This window comes from Squalius cephalus (genome assembly GCF_949319135.1).
Source record: "Squalius cephalus genome assembly, chromosome: 9".
In the NCBI taxonomy this organism is placed as follows: Eukaryota; Metazoa; Chordata; class Actinopteri; order Cypriniformes; family Leuciscidae; genus Squalius; species Squalius cephalus.
In genome coordinates this window covers 21,533,229-21,556,289 of record NC_137130.1, presented here as the reverse complement: position 1 = coordinate 21,556,289, position 23,061 = coordinate 21,533,229, and the positions used below count along the sequence as shown (strand labels likewise).

The following is a 23,061-nucleotide window of genomic DNA, read 5'->3' as shown; positions in this document are numbered from 1 at the left end:
AAAAGAAAGAGAATGCAAGCGATTCAGGTTTATTTTTTTAAAAACAACACAGATAGCCTAGATCTTTGATGCAGGCTAACGTAGCAATGTAAATATGAATGAAATCTCTCTAGTAGGCTATCTATATTTTTACCCTTTACACTTCTACATTCAGATTTCCTAAATGTAGGCCCTACCTGTCCATTCTGGGTGTGAGAGGCCATGGTTTGTTTTTACAGAGGACAGGCAGTTTTAAAATTTTGGTAGAGCTTTTATTTTTAAGTACTAGACAAATAAATGCACATAATTATTGGAAAATTTGTCCAGACAGATGGAGATGTGCCAAATTATGAAATCATGCACTCTTCAGTTGCATATATCCAGTCATTAGCTGCAGTTGGAAAACAGGTGTTTCTAATACAGAGAGATGTCTCCACGGTCTTCTACCCCGTTTACTTTCTGATGATGATTCAGATATGATATTTCATGGCTGGAACTGAGCACATGATGGGATGTGATCGGAGAAAGAAGAAAAATAAAGAGGAACAGAGAGAAAGAGAAAATTTTTTACTCACTTCTGAAGACATCCATGTAATGGATGCTGATTGTGCTTTTAAATCAATGAAGTCTGTGCCGGGATAATGAGGACCAAAGCCCAGACATGAGAGAAGTGATCATAAATACTGTAAACGTATTTAAGATCAGACATATTAAAACCAGATATGTAAAAATTACCCACATCCAGCGTCTAACATATTCCTCTCTTCCCACTCCCTCTTGCCCCAATTCGATCTCTTTAAACAGGTGGCATATTTATATGCATCACCACAGTGAAAAGGATGAATTTGAGCCACATGGTCTTCTCTTTCTTCTTTATATCAAAGAGAACAGCAGGATCAATCCTTTTGTTTTTACACATTTATTTTTACACATATTGACTTTCAAATATTTATTTTCAGTTTCTCTTTATCTCAAGCTCATGATTATAATAAAGGGGAAAATAAAGAGGGCATGAGATAGATTTGCATTTGATTAGTAAAAACTTTTTTTGTAGGACTAGTAATGGTTTTCAGATTGTGAGGATTAGAATCCTCTTGCTTTCTGTAAGAAAATACATGTATGGATTAACACATTTTTAATTTATTAAACTATTCAAAATATAGGCTACATAAATATTCGCTTTTGTAGGTCCATATTTTGACCTGTGATGATTTCTGATTTCTGATCCATATACTGCATGATATCATTTCAAAAACCACAACCAAAAGCAACAAAACATGCTTGATTTTTTTTTTTCAAGAAACATAAAGAGGACTTATAATGTTTATTTAATGAGCTTTATGTGCTTGGCACTTGTATTTACAGCCTTAAAAGCCTAAAACAACATTTGTTTATTCCTCCCACACTGGTTTTAATTCAACATACACTGGCCATATAATTGCTTGGCATTTAAATATATTCATTTACAAACACTCCAAAGCATATACCTTAATTACCTTGTCTTCCTATGGTTTTTATCCACACAACAATTTAAAATCTATGTGCTTTACGTGCATTCACTATTGTTTATATGTTTATGTTCCACTCAGGATATGGTTAAGCCATTTCCAAACCAATAGGCAAAGGTTCAGCATTTCAGTAACAGATTGTCAGAAACACACAGAGACCCTGTTATTACAGGAGGATTTAACTTTGCCATCCTGAGAGAGTCAGTCAGTTTCCAACATCGTATCGCAACCTCTATGACAAGCATTGTATATTATCAACAACAAAAACGTCATACTGACAACATTTATTCGTCACAGTTTTGAGGATATGTTTAGTTCTGGCTGATGTCTCTGTTAATGTTGAACAGTTATGGGGCCATTATTGCTGTTATTATTGCACCAAATATGAATCCTCACCAGAATCCATCTTCTAAAAATCGGACCTCATTTGACTTAGTTCAGTTTTGCACATCGTTGAGGTCGGCGGGTCAGCAACAACAACAGTCGAGTTTGAGGAGTTATTTTTAGCTTGTATATCCATTTGCTTTTGACGGCATATTATGTAAGAGATGAACGCAGGTAACACTTTAACTCCATTTTAGTCTGATGAGTTATATGGCAATGAGATGACAATAAGTCCACATTGAACGGCTGGTGTCTCCAATGTCACAATGGTGAAATGCTCATGCCAATATATCAGACATTTTGAGTAATAAAACTCTGAAAACTCTGAAAACCCTGTAACGCTGAGCAAAAAACTGCAGCAGCTGTTAGTGTTTTTATCTGTTTTTGGTTTATTTGACTTTTTCAAGCACTTCAAACCATGTGCATGGACATCTGTGAAGAGGAGCCATACTGGCGGCCGTCACAGCTGCCGGCCCCCTGTTGGCTTCCTGCGGGGTTGCCGATCATGTGCATACTGTCCATGCCACTGTTGGACAGGTATTGGCGTTCGGCAAATGCTCCGGCAGAGGAGGAAGAGCACAGTAAGCCACCCTGAGGCTTCTCTGGGCTGGTAGCCAAGCGCGGTGATGCCGGGAAGTTGTATCCGTACAGGTTGTAGGGATTGTGAAGGGAAAAAGCGTTGTATGTGCTCTGCTGCACGTGATGATGGCTCCCAGAGAACATATGCGCGGAGGACGGGGATGAGCTGGATGAAGCTGATGACCCAGAGGCGGAGCTCGCCCCTGCCTGCATGACGTACTGTAGCTGGGATGCGGGAAAAGAGGCCAGCTGACTTCCATACGCATCCATCTTACCCCCGCCGCTGCAACCGCTGCTGTTACCAGCAGCCAATGAGGCGTGAGCCCCTCCCTGCATTCCTGCAGCGATGAGAGAGGAAGTCCTCTGAGGCAAGAAGGAATCGGAGGCCTGGGCGGAGGTTACAGTGCCTCCTGTGGTCTGGAGGCGGCCGTAGGAGCCGTCGGCCAGTCCTCCGTAGCCCTGCAGGGCAGCCATGTTGCTTCTGGCACATGCGGGGTACTCGGACAAGCCCAGGTTACACAGCTGGCTCTCCCTGCAGCCCACATTGAAGGTGTTGGGTGCCAGATGGAAAGTAGGAGGGGAACAGGACGGGGAGAGAAGGTGTGTCGCACCGGAGGGAGATGGAGTGCCAGTGCTGGAGGTAGTGGGAGAGGTGCCAGTGCTCCCTCCTGAAAAACACAGTCAGCAAACATTCAGAAACATTCAGAAACATCCAAACCCCAAAGACACACTGTGGATACACGTTCCTATGCATGAAGAATAAGTGCACACTCAAGAGGAGAATGGTGAGACAGAGCCAGCTCTGAAAACAAACGCACTGTCCAACAATCACACAGAGCGTATCTCTTATTTCATCCCATGGATCACAAGCAGTCGCTGTGGCTCCTTAGGGAGAGCATTTCATCTGGTTACAAGAGAGGCCTGTTCAAACCTGGCAACAAGTGCCACAAATTAACCCATAATGGAACGCATCTCCACAGTGCTATTCTACATAACAAACATCTTCATTCTTTAAAATTGTCGGAGATTTTTTTAAAACCTGTATGACTTTATTTTGTGGAACACAAAAGAAGATATTGTGAAATGTCAGTGTTTTTTGTCCATACAATGAAAGCCAGTAGGGTGTTTTGGACACATTCATTGTATGGACAGAAACAGTTCTTTAAAATATATTTTTTAGTGTTCCACAGAGTAAAGAAAGTCATACAGGTTTGGAACAACATGAGGGTGAGTAAATAATGACAAAATGAAGAATTTTCATTTTTAGGTGAACAATCTCTTTAAGGTATTTTTTATTGTTAAAACTGTAAACTCCAGATCATTCTAAAAACTGAACTAACAGAACCCGAACTAACTTTCTTCTTCGCAGACTTACGTTGTCAGAATGATTGATTGGACGAACACAGTATGCAGCCTGTTTAAATAATGGCTTGCCTCGCTCTTGCACATCAGTTGGGCTCATATATGCCTGATTGTGCCATTCAGTTTGACCTCAATAAACTTAAGACCATGAGTATAACAATAAAACACTCTTCTTCACTCCAACAAATGCATTTTCTGTCATTGACATTTTGATTTTCCCTTAAACATCGAAACAAAATACAGTGTGTAAAAGTTTATCTGACTATACAATATGACAATATTTAATGAGGCAAGTGCTGCATTGTACAGCATTGTTTCACACTGTATGCATCTGGCACCAAAATTCACACACTTTGAAAAGTTGGGGTTAAAAGCAGGGTTTAAAGAGGCGATAACCAGAGGTTAAGCACAGTATGAAAATCCCATTACATGTCTTGTCAGCTAAAACCATCTCAGGGATACTGTGACAAATGTTGAATTCAAATTTGGCTTGAGTTTGAAAATATGCATGTCTGGTCAACAGAACTCTGGCCTTTTTCTCTCAGTTTGACATGCAGCATTTGGGCATATGTTCATAGAGGGAAAAAAATTCACTGGCACATTTTAACAGTGAATAAGTCAAACACATGGAGCTGAATGATAGCGGTGGGATATCTACCACATATTTCTTTATTAATGAGAAACTGGCCAGCGCTCAGTTTGTTGTTTTGAAAATGTAGTCTGGTCTATGGCTCGGAACGGGAAAGAAACTAAATAATTCAGAACTCTCTTGGCTGAGGCTTGGGCCAGCTCCATATGCGTTCGATAATACAGCTGAGTCGAGTTCTGGTTCACTCAACGTGGTTCTGTTCTGTTGGCTAAGGGAAAGAAGACCTTGTGGTGATGTCATGTTTTTCCCCTGTTGTCAGGCTGGGGTGAGAGAGGCTTCAGCAGTGATCGAGAACAACTAATTACTCCAATAGATCTACATGTACTTCTTGAGGGCAATCGGTTTGGGCTGCGGGGGTGGGGGTGGAGGAACCGTGCGAGAACTTTAATTAACATTTAATCTGTTTCGAGAAGTTTGTGATGACAAACAGATGTCTACTCAGACAAAATACCATGCTCACATTACTCTGACCTTATGACGAGAGAAAAAATTAGTTACATCAGCATTTGATCATCTGGGCAATAACTAGCTATGAGTAAGAGACTGAGCTAAAGAGATGATTTTAGCAATCAGACATCCGTCACAGCAAAATCCACAGGAGGACTTTTACTTTTGAATAATTAAATCCGTCATCATTTATTCGCTCTCATGACATTTCAAGCTTCGAAATAAACACAAAAATACCCTAAAAGTGATCGAAACACCTTGTGTGCTATATGTCAAGTCTTCTGAAGTCATAGAATAGCTCTGTGTGAGAAACAGGCTGAAATTTATGATGTTATTCACTGATAATTTATAAATGGTACTGGATACTACTTTACTGGATCACTGAATCAATAGCCACTTTTCCACAGTGCAGGCCAGTATGGATATGGTTTCATTTTCCACTGTGTGAGGCTGATAATAAACCTCTTTGGAATGTAATACAAATGCGTCAGTCATTACATTGGTAACGCAACAGTTTACAGACGATATGAGATGTAAATAGCGACCGTGTTATGGAGGACGGTCAGATATTTCTTTTAATTTTATTGTTCATTTGTGTTTACGTCGCTCAAATAGTGCGCTTAGCCAGTTTCTTGAGTAGAACTGGAGAACTGGATCAGTTCGATTAGTGAGCAGATTGAAAAAGATCCGACTGAATTATTTTATTTTAAATCACTACTACTGACTTTTAGTAATGAATGTTACATTTTGAATATTTAAATATATATGATTTTTTTTTAAATAATGAATGCATTTTGGCCTCTTTTTCCATATAAAGCTATAATATGGTTTTAGGGTGAACTGTTCTTTTAAGGGACTGAGGAAGTGAAATAACATTTGATCTGTCAAACAGATGTATAGACAACCTCACTTGGACACAAAAACCCAAGTTTGTCCAACTCGTCCCACCCAGTGCAGAGCTCCCTACAAACTTAGAGTCATTCATAAATCCTCTGTGGTATGTGATTATTGTGGCCACACAGTAACTTTAAAAATGATTTATGAAGCAATATTTTGAAATGCAAAGCCTCTGTTATTCAAGAAGGCATGTTATAAACATCTCCAGTCACAGGGACCATGCACATACCTTGCTGTTTCTGCATGTTCGTGAAGTCCTCGAACGTCAGCGTCCTCACTGGAGGTCTCCAGAAAGCATACGTCTCCATTATTGCCTCCAACCCAGTCCTGCACAAGAGACAGTGACAGAGAAAGCCAGAAGAAGAGACGTGAAATGGCAGGGAAAACAGGTGAGACGGTCAGATTATGCACATGAGAAAAAAGGGAGAAAAAGAGAAGGGGAGTTTGAGGAAACTGGAGCCCATAAAAAGAGCAGGTTTTTACTGTGCACATAAATCTTGGTTATGTTTCATCTCTGCTCTGTACATGGGTCCCCCTCCTGTATGATTTACTCCTCTTTGCAGCGCTCCCTGCATCAGCCCTCGCCGTGCGGCTTAACGGGCAGTAATTCTCTACTCCTTTCTGCTTGTTAGTGAGACGCTCTAATGACTCAAGCACTGGCTGAGACTGAATCCAAATACTGCTCACCAAATGACAGATTTTTCCCATTAATATCACAACTAAAATATTGATTTATATCTTGGTTAAGCATAACTGATTCCACCGATCATCAAAAGCTGACATTACAACTTAATCTGCGGTTTGCAAACCAGGATGTGAAGGATTCAGTGCATAAATGAAACTGTGATTACTTTGTGACAGATCAACTGTTTTGTTGTTTACCAAATTTTTCCATTTTTATTGAGAGGGCAAGAGCGTTTTCTATATATATATATTATCTTATTCCTGAATAATCTTTTCATCTCTATTTTTCTGCAATGAAAATCTAACGCTAGTTCATAAATCAGGCGGTCTATTGTTTGAAAAATGAAAAAAGATGTCTCAAATATCTGTGGCGATAATACTCTCCAGATGGAAGTGCGCTTTCATGTGCTGAGGGTCTGTCTCAGACTTTCTCGCAGTATTCTGACTCGCATCTTATATAGACGGAGCAGGGAAGTGCATGGAAATACAGCGAGAGGGAAAGAAAGGCGAGTGAAAGGGTGGGCGAGATTGAGGGAAGGGAGTTGAAAAAGCGAGAAAAGGAAAGAGAGGCATTTTTCTTTCCGTTGCCCTCAATCAGAACGCTTTATCACAGATCGACCAGGTTTTCTTGGCAGCTGAATGAGGGAGTGATTTTAATGTAGCAGGACGTGGAATTAGGAGGGATCTCCTGGGGTTCATATCCATATGAAAGGACACTGCCGAGATATGTGTGTATTTGCACACACAGCATGGACAATACAGAGCAAGGGTAAGATTTCCTGAAAATCTACCTGTTTCTCCCAGAGTCCCGGAATCCTTTGGCAAATGGGTTGCGGTCGATCTTTAGACGGGTAATCTGTTATAAGAGAAGAAGTCCAAAAAAGACTCATTTAATAATATTTTGACATCCAGACACTTCAAACACATATTCATCATAGCAATTTAATACTAAACATAACAAAACGTCTTTTTTCAATGTTTTCCTTTTGAAACTGATGCATAATGTGGTTTTATTTTGGGATGCACAAAATATTAGCACTATATTATTTACTGGTCAGAATAGAGATTTTTATTTATTTATTGGTATGTGAATATTATTGAAATATTTGATATATATTAACACTCACTTAAGGTTAATCTTTTTTAACAAACTAATAATTTAGTAATAACATTGCGTCACCTTCCTAAAATAATTGCATTTTAATTGCAATAACAGTCATTTTTTGACAAAAAAGATTTTTTTGCATAAGTCATCTCCTCAAGATGCTGGCCACCTCTGGTAAAATCGCCCACATCCTCAGTTGAACAGATCATGCAATTCTACCCCTGTAGTATAATGGCCTATGTCAAGAGTGTGACTTAGGCCGTTTTATTTAGCCTAAGTCAAAAGACAATGAGACTTGGCAAGATGGCAGCTGAAGACCGAAAATCTACTCAACCTCAATTATTGGTTCAGTTTTTTGTGTTTTCTGAGAAACCTGAAAAAATGACTTGGGCAATTATTTTAAGAAGGTAACGATTGTTAAATATAATCTTCAGCAAATCTAAAAATGTATTTCCATTTATCACACTGAAAATCATAATTTTGTGATGCCTAAATTCACTTGTATAATATAAAACAATTGATTTTAGTGTTTGTTTTAGTTATATTATAATTTTGATATTGAACACAACATGAAAATAATTATTGGCTACAATTTTTATTTGAACACATCTCTAGTTGTTAAGTTGTATTATGCCTATTAAGACCTGAACTATGCATTTCATAGTCACAGTGGTGCACTGACAGTCAGTAATGGACCTGTTGGTTCTGGTAGGCTGTGACCGTAGTGAAGACGGTCTCTGGGAAGCTGAACGTCTTTACTCCTTCCCCTGTAGGAACAGGTTTGGTTGGAGAAAGCTCGCTGCTGAAGTCTTTTCGGATCACATGGACACGGGGCTGATACTTGTGCATCGAGTGCAGGATGATCTAGAAATAGAGTTATATCATCAACTACTCTGCCACAACCACAAGAGCGCACTTACACAGCTGTATGGATTAAATGTCAGTGGCATAATGAGGCTGAGAATACCAAAGCTGCTTGGACCATTATGAGAACATGCTGTATCACAGTGTGTACACATGTTGATGAGATATGAATCAGGCCAGCTCGAGGGTGAGTATCTCACACCGATGTGTTGGCGTCAGAGCATGGAGGCTGTAGCCTTCCCTCCGGCCCTTAGTCTGTTTCTAATTACTCCCAGTGTCAGCGTGCGTCTCCTGGGTCCACCGCAACCGAGGAGGTCAGGCAAGAGAAGAGAGGCCTTTGCAAAAATGGCTTGATGACAGTAAATTTAATATTCCAGCTCCCCCTTCTATCCAATCAAAATGCACAGCACAGGAGAGCCCAATGCTGCCCAAGGCCAGACAACACCAGCTCAATGAAGACCGACTACATAGAGGAAGTGTTCAAAGCCACACTGCTGTAATTTCACAGATCGGAGATATTCAGGATTGAGAACATTGTCTGGGGCCAAAAAGGAATTTTTCAAGGTGATATCGGAGCACAAAAATGAACATTAGGAGTTGATAAAGTTAAACTTTGCTGATCCAAACAAATGTTTCAAAAGTTGTGTATGTACATACATATATACACATACACACACACACACACACACACACACACACACACAGTATATACACAATAGTAGAATTAGAATTACATTGTATAAAATAAGTGAGTATGTGTGTGTGTGTGTGTGTGTGTGTGTGTGTGTGTGTGTGTGTATATATAAACTGTAAAAAAAGTTGCTGCCTTAAATTTAAGTACAATCAACTTTGATGTTTAAGTCATTTAAACTAAAATTACATTAAACTGACTTAAAAAAATTCATTTAATCTTGTATAACTAATAAAAAAAAGTTGAAAATTGTTTAACTTATTTTGACGAGTTAAAGCAATGTAAAAACGTTGTCATAACTTATTGATCATGTAATTTTTTGTATATATATATATATATATATATATATATATATATATATATATATATATATATATTTACATTATATATATATATATATATATATATATATACACACACACACACACACACACACACACACACACACACACACACACACACATTTATTCTAATATATATATATATATATATATATATATATATATATATATATATATATATATATATATATATATACGCATTTATTCTAATATTGAAGTAGAAGCAGCCCCTTATTCTACACCAATAATATTTAAATCGTCTTTGCGATGAAACTGGAATCGAAATTATTTTTGTTCAGGAGGAGTAACGTGAGGTTCATATATTCCACGGCGGCGAGGTCCCACACAGGACGTTCCAGGGTTAACTTCAGTTCCGGCCCTCGCTCGCCCTCCAGGCGAACAAAAAATAAAGTCTCTCTTTACGAGGTTGTGGTATAAGAAAAGTCCCCTCTCCTCTTCCTGAAAAAACACCAGCCTGCTGCAGTTGTAACACCCATATGTTATTACATTTGTCAGAATCCTCGAGTGATAGCATCAGTGACTCGAGTCAAAACAGCCCCATATGCAGAGGAGATGCCAGTAGAGCAGCGAACTTTGCAGACGTGGCCTAAGGCAACTATTTTACTCACACCAACCCTGCATCTAAAATACAGATACACTGTATCTTTTGGTAAGGAATACGCAGCATGTCACGTGCAAATATTCTATACTTCTCTCTGCTGACTTTACAGCACCATTCTACTGGTCATGGGCAGATGCATTAAAAGTGGATGATCACATTAATCAAAACAACATTATTGATCTGCTTCAAGAAAATTAATAATAGACATAAATAGATAGAATATTGACAAAATCATTGCTTTATGTTGAGAAAATTTGCTATTGATTATACAGAAAAATATGAGCGTGACATTCACATTTTAATTGTTTACACGCAATGAATTTAAGTTTAATTAATTAAAAATCAAGAATTGTAACATAAGATTACAGACCCCAAGCAAAACTGCATAACATGAGTGAATGTCAACCGTATGGTAAAACAGGGATTCAGCATGAATAATATCTGCCAGCAGGGTTTTGATTAAGAGAGTTAAAATAATCCAACTGGACAATAATAGCTCTTTTCAAAATTACTAATATTGTTTTTATATTTATACACAGGATTATGGGACCCCAAACACAGTCAATCTCAAAACATGAGGAAACATTAAAACAAAACATGAGGGCTAAGCCTTTAAAACCATACTGACATACAAATTAAGCACATTTATCTTGTGCGTTTCATTATTCTGGATAGAGTTGGACGTATCACCTCATTTCTCAAAGTCACTAACACTACAATGATACATAACCAAAACGTGCTCGGGATGAGAGTGTCATCTGATGGTCTGATAATAAAACCATCCCTGTGCACTCACTCCTTCAGCACAATACTGCAAACCAGAGCCAGGCACAACAGTCACACTCGAACAGTGAGAAAAGATGCACTGGACACAAAAACCAAAGATCCGGAGGACATGCTTGAAACCAATTCATATATGTTGAGGAAAAAAATGAATAAATTTCCAAACAATAACATGCTCTTACATTGCGCTGTATTCAGCTGTTGTTCAGCACAGACGCATGGGGAATATCAGTCAAGTACATTCCAATTATTATTTTTCCATTTTTGCCAGTGCTTCAGAGAATACACTGAATAATGGTTTTCTTGCTTGAGAGAATATACAGATGTCTTTGGGGGAAATGGGGGTTGTTATTCATCAACTAGTGTACGTTATGAATACAGACATGTGGATAAGCAGGTGTATGCAAACTCAAACGCAGACATTTAATGTGCAGATATTGCATTTGTTGATGTGTTGGTGGCTTTATCTTTTTTATTAGCAATCATATGCATGGGTCAGTAAGATTTAAGTATATATCAAGGCTACATTAATTTGATCAAATGTTGTGAATTACAGTTTTCTTTTTGAATGTATTTTAAAATATAATGTATTCCTGTGATGCAAAGCTGATTTCAGCATCATTACCTCCAGTCTTTAGTGTCACATGATCCTTCAGAAATCATTTTAATATGCTGATTTGCTGCTCAAAAACATTTCTTGTTATTATTAATGTTGAAAACAGCTTAATTTTTAAATTTCTAAATTTTTGTGGAACCCATTTTTTTCAAGATTCTTTGATAAATAGAAAGTTCAAAAGAACAGCTTTTTTTTTAAAATAGATGTCTAAATAAATGTCTTTACTGTCACATTTGATACATTTAATGCCAACTTGTTGACGAGAAGAATTCATTTCTTTAAAAAAATATATCTGACTGACCCCAAACTTTTAAACGGTATATGTATGTAATACATAAATACTGACATCATCCATTGTAATCAAATGTGCACTCACATGGCCTTGATCATCCAGCTCATTGTTGGTGAGTTTGAGTTTGTCAAAGCTGACCACTTGTCTCATCCAGGTGTCTCCTGAAGCCAGTGAATCCGGATGGATATAGACCCTGGGCGGCACTGGGGAATCTGCGTTTCCAGCCACCATCCACTTTGAGCTGTGATACACATACCTGCAAATATATGGGCATGACTTTCATGATACTCTGTTAAAGCGGCCCATGAGTGTTATTATTTCCATAAAATTACTCATGTGCTCTCACATCCAAACAGACCATACGAATTCAAGTTGTGCATAATATCCTACTGAACTTGTTTTGGACTGCAAATAATAATAAATGGTATGTAAAAGTATGTTAACATTAACATAATTAATGTTAAGCATTAAGAACATTCTGATACATGGGGTTTTAGGCATTCCTAAAGTGTTGTTTGCAGGGCATTCCCTCAGCTGGCTGAGACACAGCTGGATGCCTTTAGTTCAGGCCATGCACACACTTGAAAGTGCTTAACTGCGTCGCCTCTGCCAAATTCATCACCCAGCTCTCAAATATGGACAAAACTCTCATTTGGCCCCTTTTTGTTATTGCTTGGCAGCATTAAAGATCCTCTGTGTCTGTCTTATTCTCTCCCAGAGCACCCCACTACTGCGGACATGAAAACATGTGCACATTCACAGGTATTAATCTGTTGGATCTGAAGTTTTATTTATAAAGCCAAGGGCATATATATCTGTACAAAAACGTGTGCTTTAACACAAACACTCACACGTTGTCTGTCCCTTGCACACATACGCATATAGTGCCAGGCGTTTTTGTAATTTCCTGTTTGGAGTGCTGTTTAGGGTTATGCTCTATGTAGCAGGGAAAGTGTTAAAGAAAAGGGAAACCTAAGACCAAAAAGGACTGGAAATTTGATTAGCCCTCTTTCATCTTTCATAAATCTGCCATCTGGCACTAGCACAATCAATAAAGATCCAACTTTATGTGACACCTTTTTGGACAGATGGTGGAGCGACTGCCCATTAGAGTCCAGCAATATTTAACACATGCAGTACACTGTACACATGCAGAAGTATTTACATCCATTTAATGTAAGGACCCTTCGGTCAAGTACAGAAGCAAAATAACGAGGTTAAAAACTAATCTGCACATGCCAATTTTCCTAGTAGTTCATTACAGATATGCTTGTGCTTTCTCATACACACAACACAGCAGCAAATAGACCAAGTCATTTATCGGGTTACTTTACTGACAGAGTAAGACCAGACCAGAGCATGTGCTCAAGTTGAGTCTGCACCATGTGCGTTTATTGTGTGTATCATGTGCATATATGAAATAAGAGAAGTAGACAGCTGTACAAAGGGGGGAAAAACAAATAAGAGACAAACAGGCCAACACCTAGATAAAGAAACACAAAGGCAGCCAGCGCACGTAGGATATTTGTGAATTTAGCTATAGAGAGAGCTTCCAACAAGGATCCAAAAATCTGGGCCGCACTGTATTTTCCTACTTCTTCTCTCAAATATAAGCCATACCGAATGCCCACATTAAAGAGAACAGTAATTCAAGTAACACGTAAAGAAAGATTTAACAAGTCTAGTACAAACTCTATGTCCCTTAAAAAGGGCAGTGGGCCTAAGTAAAGTGAGTAAATTCCAATAAAGCCTGCGTTTCCAGACCCGAGCCCTCGAGACACATGAGGCATTCCAGTGACAGCTCTTTGCTCCGCTAGCAAAGCCTTGTGGTAAATTCCCCAGCCAGGAAGAAAATCCTATTTAATTTTACAAGATCTTTTGGCTTCTAAAATCGTCCGTGATATTTGGGGGCTCTAAATGGCTGTCTTCAGGCCCAGTCCTCGAATGGCTGTGGTTTTATTTTCAGTAAATGATTACATTAATCTAAGTTTAAAAGAACTGGAAGATTATCGTGTTGTCCACTTAAGTGTCACAATGTAATTAACATAGTAACATCCACAATGTTTTGTATTGTTTCTTTTTAATCATTACCTTTCTAAAGTATATAGAAATATGAGAAAATATTGGGTTTTGTAGCAGAAAATTATTGAAAAACAGAAAAACATTTCATCTAACTTATGTATGCCTCTAATCTACGTTCTGATTTCAGTCGTTTTCAGTTCTGTTTTCAAACGTGGGACTAAAGCATAAACACAACTCAAATAGTTTCACTGAATATAAACAGAAATCAGATGCGTTTATTGATTTATAGCCATTGTAGGAAGAAGCAAGGAGAGCTATTGTATGTTGATCATTATGCCTCTTTTAAATAAAAATCAACTTAATTTGGGAAGACTTAACAAACTTGTAATGAAACATGGCACATGTAATTACGGAAAGGACAAGTGTACGACAGCAAGCCGTACATGCATGCAGGCTTTAGTTGTATTCAAGTAAAGCTTTTCTGTAAGCATGTGTGATGGAAAGTTGTCATGGTGAGAGCATAATCACAGGGATACATTACACCACCTTCAAGGCTGATACGGCAACTCTGTCAGGATTGCCGTCAGTGTTGCATATTAATGTAAATCTCCCACCCCATTTCAAGAGGGTTCAGTTTTCCAGTTTATAGACAGATGTCCAGTCAAATTTGTTATTTTCCTCTTTACTCACTGCATGCTAACAGAGCTACACTCTCTGTGCGTACCTGTATCTCTTGTTGTCCACTGGTACAATGTCCATAGCAATGTAATACTGCTGATGTGGATCCAGTCCGACGATTTTAACTCTCATAGCAGGGAACATTCTCCTGAAACAGAAAATAATTTAAATTATTGCATGTGTTCATTGAACAAGTCCAATTGCATAAACAGAGATGCCATTGACATTTTTTTTTAAGAGAATAAAAATATTGATACAAAAAGCAAAGTTAATGTAAATAAGACAGCCAATGAATTAAAAGTGTAAAAAATAGCATGTGTTACAGTGATGTCATATTGAAATATACCAGTCTGTCCAGCATAAACATTATAAAATAGAATAAAATAATTATTGTAATTATTATTTTTGAAAGTATCACGACTTGCTGACCATTAGCAAGTAATAGCAGGATTTAGATACATTTTGGTAAATTAAAAGGATGTATAAAAGAAAGAATAGCAGACAAATCAAAGAACTCAGAAATGTCTATAAAAAGTTCAAACAAGCTAAACTGAACAAAGGGGCCATGTCTAAAAAGACATTTTGGGCTAATTCCTCATTTTACACTTCAAAAGCAACTTCTTTGTCTTTTCATTTTAACGTCATAAATCTCTTTGTTCATAATGAGAGAAAAGTGTCTGGTCGCTCACTTCCACCCCCCTACACCTCTAAATTTATAGGGTTATTATTAGCAGGGCATAAAATACACGGGGCTATTCATGAAGTTGTGTTACACGCGTTCAAATCAGAGGAATTATTATTTCAGGCTCCATTTTTGACTAAACATATACATAGGAGGAGCCTATAGTAGGCTATAAAATGTTAAATAGTTTGGACACAAGTAACTTTGTTTGATAAAGGGCTCTGGTGCAAAAAAAATAAATAAAAAAAATTGTTTACTATTCCAAAGAAAAATTGCTATACTTACAGCAGTGCGAAAAATCAGAAGAAAGGGTCTATTGATGATGAAAACAGGCCCAAGCAATATATCAAATGAAATATCTATAGGCTAATGCTAGTTTTAGAATTTAGATCCACATTTTTTCCTAGAAATATTTTTTTTACTGTTTTTTTTTTTATGTCTACCAAAGCACATTTTAAATGTTTTATTCTCCGTAAATTGGGGAAATAATTACCGAAATGTTTGCATAATAATGTAAAAAAAATCTATTTAAATACGATGTCTAAGAATTTGTCAATGGCATCATGGGCTCCTTTAACGAGGTCCATTTTTTTTTTTTTTTTTTTTAGCTATAAGCCAAAACAGAGTTCTATTAATAAGCTCTACTTTACAGCCTCCCAGGCCAGGAAGTATAAGTACACGTTTACCCTGTGTTTTAAAACAAGGAATTACGCCAATAAATGGGGACATATTATCATGTTGGTTTGATCGTAAAGTGTAAAAATGGCACGGAAATACTTGGCAATCCCCCTGAGAAGAAAAAAAGGGGGCGAAAGGTCTTACTGTGAACTGTGCAGGTTAAGTTATATGCTCGGTTTGGGCTGTAATTGACGCCCAAAAGAGCAAGAAAACGAAAAACATATTTCAAATATATTAATTAGAAACAGTTGTTGTTGTTATGCCGTTTCGCCCACCGTTATAGGGTTGAGTAATGTAGTGGAATAGACATACCGTAGTTTGCTATATAGGTTGTGGTTTGTGATTTGTGACCGCTGCCTCCATGTGTAACACATTAGCGCCCCAAAACAGTGTGTTTTCAGTCCCCGCGCGCAGTCACATCCCTTTGCCAAACAATGTTACGTTACCTTGAGTTTATTTGCGCGTGCTTGTTTCAAAAAGAAGAGGGGGGAAAGCGAGTAGGCTGCTTGTAGGCCTATGGGTCAATGACAAAAGTTCGAATTTTAATACCGGTAAATAAAATGACAAGAATTTAAATGTAATAGCTGTTTTAATACATTTTTAATTAAAAATGTCAAGTTGATGTTTCTGTTTTTAATGAAAAAAGTCAAGTTGTGTAGGCCAAGTAAAAATATTTAAATACGTTCCTTGTACGTTGAAACCACGCGAGTACACAACTTCAATGTGTATAGGCCTACTATTTTCAAAAAAGTCTTCAAACTTATCAAGATGTAAAAACATTTGCTTTTGAAGTGTAAAATGAGGAATTAGCCAAAAATATCATTCATTTTGAAAAACACAATGAAATCTCTAACTCATAAAAAAGTAAAAACATATAGCCTAATTAAATATAACTAATAACAATAATAATAATGACCTTTTTGTTTAATGGTTTTCTTTTGGCTCGTGGCAAAAAAATAGCTTGCTGCATGTTGGTTACACAACACTGATTTATTCATTAGGTCTATTTTTTAAGTGATTAAGATATTTTTAAGTGATTAACTGCTTATTTTTAAAAGAAATACTAATAAAATATTATGCAAAACTATTTTTGCCAATTATGCCAAGATTTTTAAAAAATGGGTTATCTTTGTTTAAATTTGGTTACATATGAATTAAATAAATGCTGCTACTGTCTGACTTTACATATCATAAAAGGTTTACCTTCCTGCCTTTGTGATGATCATTTCTGTACCAATGTCGTGGAAGCGTTTCCACAAGTCAGCGCACTGCAGCTCCACCTGGATCTCCTCCATAGAGGCTGAGGGTGAAGGGTCGCAGGCGGCAGGGGTCAGGTCCGCCGGGGAGCCGAACGAGCAGGACGTCCTCTCCGCCAGACCCTCGCCGTCAGAGCCCGGGCTGGCCTCCGAATCTACACCGGGCAAATCAAATCATTATAAACGCCAGCAGCAGGAAGGAGCCCTCGGGAGGCCCGTTGACAATACTGAGCAGCAGAACCAAATCACCTGCAGCCGTAAAGGATAACGTCTTGGATTCACTCAGACCATCATAGGCCTTTGAATGTTAAATGAAAAAAAAAAAAATATATATATACAGCTAAATAAAATAATGTGGAAACTCTGATTCAGCACATTGGCTGCCGAATATTTATTTTTGTTTTCTGAAAATTCATCTTATGATGTTTTTGGACACGCGTGTAGCAGCAGACTAATTTTTTTTTTTTTTCAACGACAAACCTAGGCCTATTGTAATTAGCTATAATAATCACAGAACGAATAGAAGATTGTTGGTTAAAAATTAGATTTATGAAAATGAAAAAAAAAGTTATATCGTTTATAACGTTTAGAAACGTTATTTTGATCGCAAGATATTTATGCCCTTTTTGTTTGCTGTTGCGCATGATCTAAATTTGCTATTTGTAGTCTGACTTAAGCATTTAGAACGCTTTACAACGAAATTATTTCTATTAGAACTACAACAACAAAAAATCCCTTTTAAATTGCCAAGCGTGTGCGCACGTTAGCCCCCGATAGGGATAAGATTAAAGACAATCGTAAAAGTAGATATATTTCAGGCCTTGCCAATGATGCAATACATGGTGAGTGTGAATAAGTTAAACAGAAAACTCACAAGAAATCGATTTAGGCTAATATTTACAGATTTTATTATTCAGGTGATCACGCATCCTTCACAGGCTAATTGAAAAGATGTGGATTGTTTTGGCTGTACATGTCATGCAAATGAGGCTGTGCAAGCGTCAGAAAGACTGAACAGCAGCCCAGGACAAACCGTGCACAGAACCCTCCGAGGCCACGGGGCCCCAGAGCCCGAGTCAGAGAGAGTCAGACTTTTCATCAACCTCATGAGAGATTCAATCAGCGAAATTACAGTAATGAGCCCCATCGTCTCTTTCATGCGATCTCTCAGGCATGTCCTCAACTCCTTCCAAACCCGTCATGCTGTCGTTCCTGAGCTGCTGTCAATGAGACATTCCACAAGACTAATGCCCTCTGCCAGAATTACAACACAACAAGAATACCAGCTACCAGCGTCAGCTGCACACGCTACAGAGGATAGTTTCAAAATAAGACAGATAACAAAACTTCACCTTTACCCTGGACATTATAACGCTGCTGACAAATAAGTCAACTTTCCCGGAGGAATAACTTATGACTATAGTCAATGCATGGAAACGGCACAAGTTAACGCAATGAAGCAAAAAAACATAATTTAGTGTTGTAGCATAGCCTACTAATAATAGCAGATTAATATTTTCGTCTGCGCGTTAATACCGCAGCACAACTCTTTAACATAAACAAATTCATTTTTGTCTTCACGTTATAAATTACTTTTTTTTTTTTTTCCTTTTTTTTTTTTTATGGGACGGAGGCGAACTAAGCATGAAATTGCAGAGTAACCCAATCCACCAGGAACAGAACCACCTGTTTCTTCTGGACTTCATTCAGTCGCATGTAAGAGGGAGGTAATAAAAATAAAGATTAAAGATTAAGACTCCCTTTAAACGTACACATCTGTCGTCTTTCATTTAGACTTTGTCTCTCTGGGAATTATGCAAGCGAAGGGTAAAAATGTGGTTTGATTGACATCGAACGTCATTTAGAAAAAAATCAAAAAAAATCTTACAAAAATCTAACAAGGACAGACTTTAGCGATATTCAGTATACTATTTATTGAAGCATTTCAATATTTATTTTTAAAGTATTGAATAAAAACAGAATGCAAATAATCCGAGATTTTGACATCAAAACCATATGCACAATGGTCCAATTTGAAAGTAGCCTATTCATTCAATTTTATATAGGCTACTTCTTACTATAGTTGATGTCACACAGAAAATCTTGTCTTTGTTTTACCTAAAGTATGATTCATGAAAGGAAATATCGCATTATTTTATTTGTTAATTTATTTATTTATTTATTAGGTTGTGAAAAGCACAATAAGCAATAAAATCCCAAATTTTCAAGGTGACCAAGATGGAAACAGCACATAGTGTGATGTAAGGTGCCAGAATTGATTGGTTAATTATTTATTACAAATGATTTAATTTAAAACGAATTATTAAATACATAAAAGCTTCTTGTTGATTCGCGCCTTGGCAACCTGCTCCACTAATGAGACTTCACTCCAATGTCTAAAAAGATTTTGAAAAGCGTTTTTTTTTTAATTTTTTTTTTAAAAGAGTCCCTTTTCCCTCTGTAATTTAATCAAGATGGGATCTTCTTGGAACTATATATGTTGTTTCTCAAAGACGTAGAAATGTTTCCATTAGTGTTCACTGAGTCGGAAGAACAAACTGACTCAAATCCAGAATCATGTCATCCGTGTCTGTTTAGGACATCAGACTCGAACAGATGAGCGATTCATCTGTATGCGCTTGGCGTAGGCAAGATAATATCATGATCATTGTATTTAGATGAACTGAAATTATGGATTAACTTAATAATATTTTGTTTAGTTATTATTATAATCCGCTTTGTATCACCAAATAGGCCTATATATTCCCATTGGTCGTGTATCGACAAAGATGTTCTGTTCTAGAAATCTCTGTTTAGAACATGAAGCCGTCAAGTTAGAGAGAAAACGCTTTAAATATGTTATATAATTTAAATATTTTGAATCTGAATCAAAACAGTTACCATGCAACCTGTACATGGCATAATATAGCATAAGTCCACGTTTAAAGGCTATAAGCAAACACATATTTCTGTGTAATTTACAACAGTGGTTTAGACAATTCGACATGAAATAAATGATGTTTAATTCTTTTTTGCTTTAATTGACAACATTTTCTTTGAATACAGCCTACAATCCGTTATGGACACAATCAGGCCTTCTGTGACCTGTTAACCTGTAACGCGTAATCTCAGCAATCAATTCAGATCTTGTTAATTTGCCAATAAAAGCAGCCTACTAAAAGCTGTCTGACAGTTTAATAAAATGAAAATTATAGCGATGCTACTCACCTGTTGCAATTGTTTTCCACCTCTTCTGTTTCAGTATAGCCTGACTAACTTTTGTCTGTGCTCACCATTAAAAAGTGGTGAACAGTCATATTTATCCGGCGTCAATATCAGAATGATCAGTCAGCAGCCTGATGTTGTGTGGAACTTAATGGTCTGCCTAATGGCAAATGTTCCTGAAGCGAGACTAATGAAGTGATGACTAACGTTGCAACAGTTGAACTACAGCGATGAAACCGAGAAATACACACACACACACACACACACACACACACACACACAGTAACGGTAGGCTTGAGCGCCTGTTCGCGTGAACTCACAAGAGCGCTTATCTTTTGTCTTTTATATTGAGAGGAATTAGCATGTATAAACTGACATCTGCAGAGTAGTTTTAAACTCTACGTTCATGTTTCCAATTAATTCGTATAATATATACTCTTTTGTTGACCTAATAAAACATAAGACCACGATTTAACAATTGTTAGGCCCTCACATCGAGGCTAGGCTATTAGTCGATGGGTTATTTATGCATCACCAAATTTTCATTCACTTGCATCTTAGTCTGAATTAAAACACAAAAACCTTTCTAAGTTAGAAAAGTTCTATGGTTGTTGTATTCATTTGTCTAGTATGAATTTCTAGTATTTTTCTTTTTTATTATTTCCCTGACAAAAAAACCCGTCATATTTAACTAGTTTGTGCAAAGTAATTTAAGAATAAAAAACACGGTTTGCTGTTTCATGGGCTATTAAAAAAAAAAAAAAAAGTGCTTTATGGAATTAAAGTGATGTTTGGGCCAACTGCATAAGCCAGCAATTGTTTAGTCCAGTGCAAAACGTTAGTTTGTAAATGCGGTCAAAAGTTATAGTTATGGGATGTTTACGGAGTGCATGGTAATTCAGTTTGCCATGTCATCATTCACTAACCCGGATCGATATCCAGACAATTAGCTGGATCCTCGCCGTCTCCCAACTGTTCGTTGCTCGCGAGGCTCTCCATAGACAGCTCCAGTTCTTTTTCTTCCCACCCCCGGAGCTTCCGCTTCTTGTTTGTCCCGATCAGGGCTTCTACCGAAAAGGCGTGCGCTCGTGAACTCAGCGCGGCAGCGGATCGTCTCCTGTCACTCATCTCTCCCACTGCAAATCCAACGGAGGACAAATAGAAACTCCGTCCGGGCGGCAGGCGCAGGAATGCCGCACGCGCAAAATGTTTATATCGGGTGGATTTAGGTCTCCGGTGACGACGGTAATCCAAACCCAAATCTAATGTATGCCCTTTAAAGGCTTAAAAATAAAAGAACCCATTCCCAACGATGAGACTTTAGCTGAATACCTTTTCCCGAGAAGTTAGTTTGTTAATATCTCGATGTTTTGCGTCTCCGTCCAACTTCTCTACGTCTCTTTTTCTGTCGTTGAGTTCTCTCTGATTGATATTCACTTCTGGAAAACTTTTTTCGAAGCGTTAAGGGCAACCCTCTTACTGTTTGTCAAACCCAGAGTGACCAATGGGAAACGCAGGAAGGGAAAGAACCAAAATATGTTGTCCAATGGAACAGGAGGGAAATAATGGTGGAGAAACCGTGAGCTGGAATTTGGAGATGGCCATTTTACAGTGAATTAACCTCATTCGATTTAACAAGCAGATAAATGGCTATATGTTCTGAAATCATTTGTTTTTGTTCCATTAGCGGGGGAAAAAATCATTACTTTTTTGTAGTAGCCTAGCCCTAATAAGTCCGCGATAAATAAAGTTTTTGTCTATAAAGTTTTTAATCATTCGTCCGGGTGGGTCAGCGTAAAATGTCTGGTTGATTAAGAAACCTATTTTACCTTTAAAATGTTTGGTTGCTTATTATTAAAATTGAGTAGCCTAAGTGACATGTCTATTTAAGCTTGATTGCATGCTGCTGATGCACATTATTAGGCTATCAGTTCGATTATTCACTGAGATTAATATTAAACTTGATACCACATGGAAAACTGGTCTAAGACTTTTAAGTGTCCCATAGATTCCCCTTGAAGTTTAGGCCTTAGACTCGACAAAACATTCGTTTTTTTATAAATACAGATTTCCTCTCCTTCTCTATCATCACCATGCGTGCCTATGTTATAAATAGCCTTTGTGTCCACAAAGCACAAACACCTTCGACATGAGGTTTTACCTTCGTCAAATACAAAAGGCGATCATAGCCATATGACACGTTAAAGTGATTTGTAGCCTATTGTTTTTTTTAAATAGCTTGGCTACAATGCTGATTGTTTTATGCTTTTCATTGTTCTTATGTTTCATGTTTTCATCAAGATTGTTTCAAACAATTAATAACATTAGACTACTATATTAATATGAAATATATTAGGCTACTATTACTGTTGTGTCCAAATGATAACAATAGCCTACGTGCATTAACGTGTAGCTTATTTATGTTTTGCTTATTGTAGACAAAAAACCCAAATAAATAATTAATTTAAGATTTACAGCCGGCAAGAAGCCAAATACTAAAATAAAATAGGATAGGCTAAATTAGAAATTAGTAATGACCTATAAAGTAGTTGGATTAATAAACTAGAACAAATCTGATGAACAGCTTAATTAAATTACATTTCAAATTAAATTAAAACGGTTTTAGGGGAAGTATATTTAGAAATGCTAAATAAACTTACAAAAAAGACTTTCAAAGTTTCCTTACCGTTAGCCTAAATGATGCAGATAACTTTCTA

General features: G+C 37.3%; 1 protein-coding gene across 2 annotated transcripts; it reads right to left on the bottom strand.

Annotated features, from left to right (window-relative positions):
- Window positions 1–531: 531 nt before the first annotated feature.
- On the bottom strand, window positions 532–21,804 carry tbx15 (T-box transcription factor 15). 2 transcript variants are annotated; one of them, XM_079882484.1, is made up of 8 exons: window positions 21,271–21,804; window positions 17,067–17,274; window positions 14,550–14,651; window positions 11,888–12,059; window positions 8,291–8,458; window positions 7,281–7,345; window positions 6,035–6,132; window positions 532–3,118 (listed from the first exon to the last, which is right to left on the bottom strand). In XM_079882484.1, exons 1-8 carry the CDS (start codon window positions 21,470–21,472, stop codon window positions 2,283–2,285), a joined length of 1,851 nt encoding a protein of 616 aa, XP_079738610.1. In that variant the 5' UTR covers window positions 21,473–21,804; the 3' UTR covers window positions 532–2,282. The 2 variants fall into 2 exon arrangements, with proteins under 2 accessions (XP_079738610.1, XP_079738611.1); XM_079882485.1 differs by lacking the exon at window positions 21,271–21,804 and adding an exon at window positions 20,348–20,548.
- Between the last annotated feature and the right edge of the window lie 1,257 nt (window positions 21,805–23,061).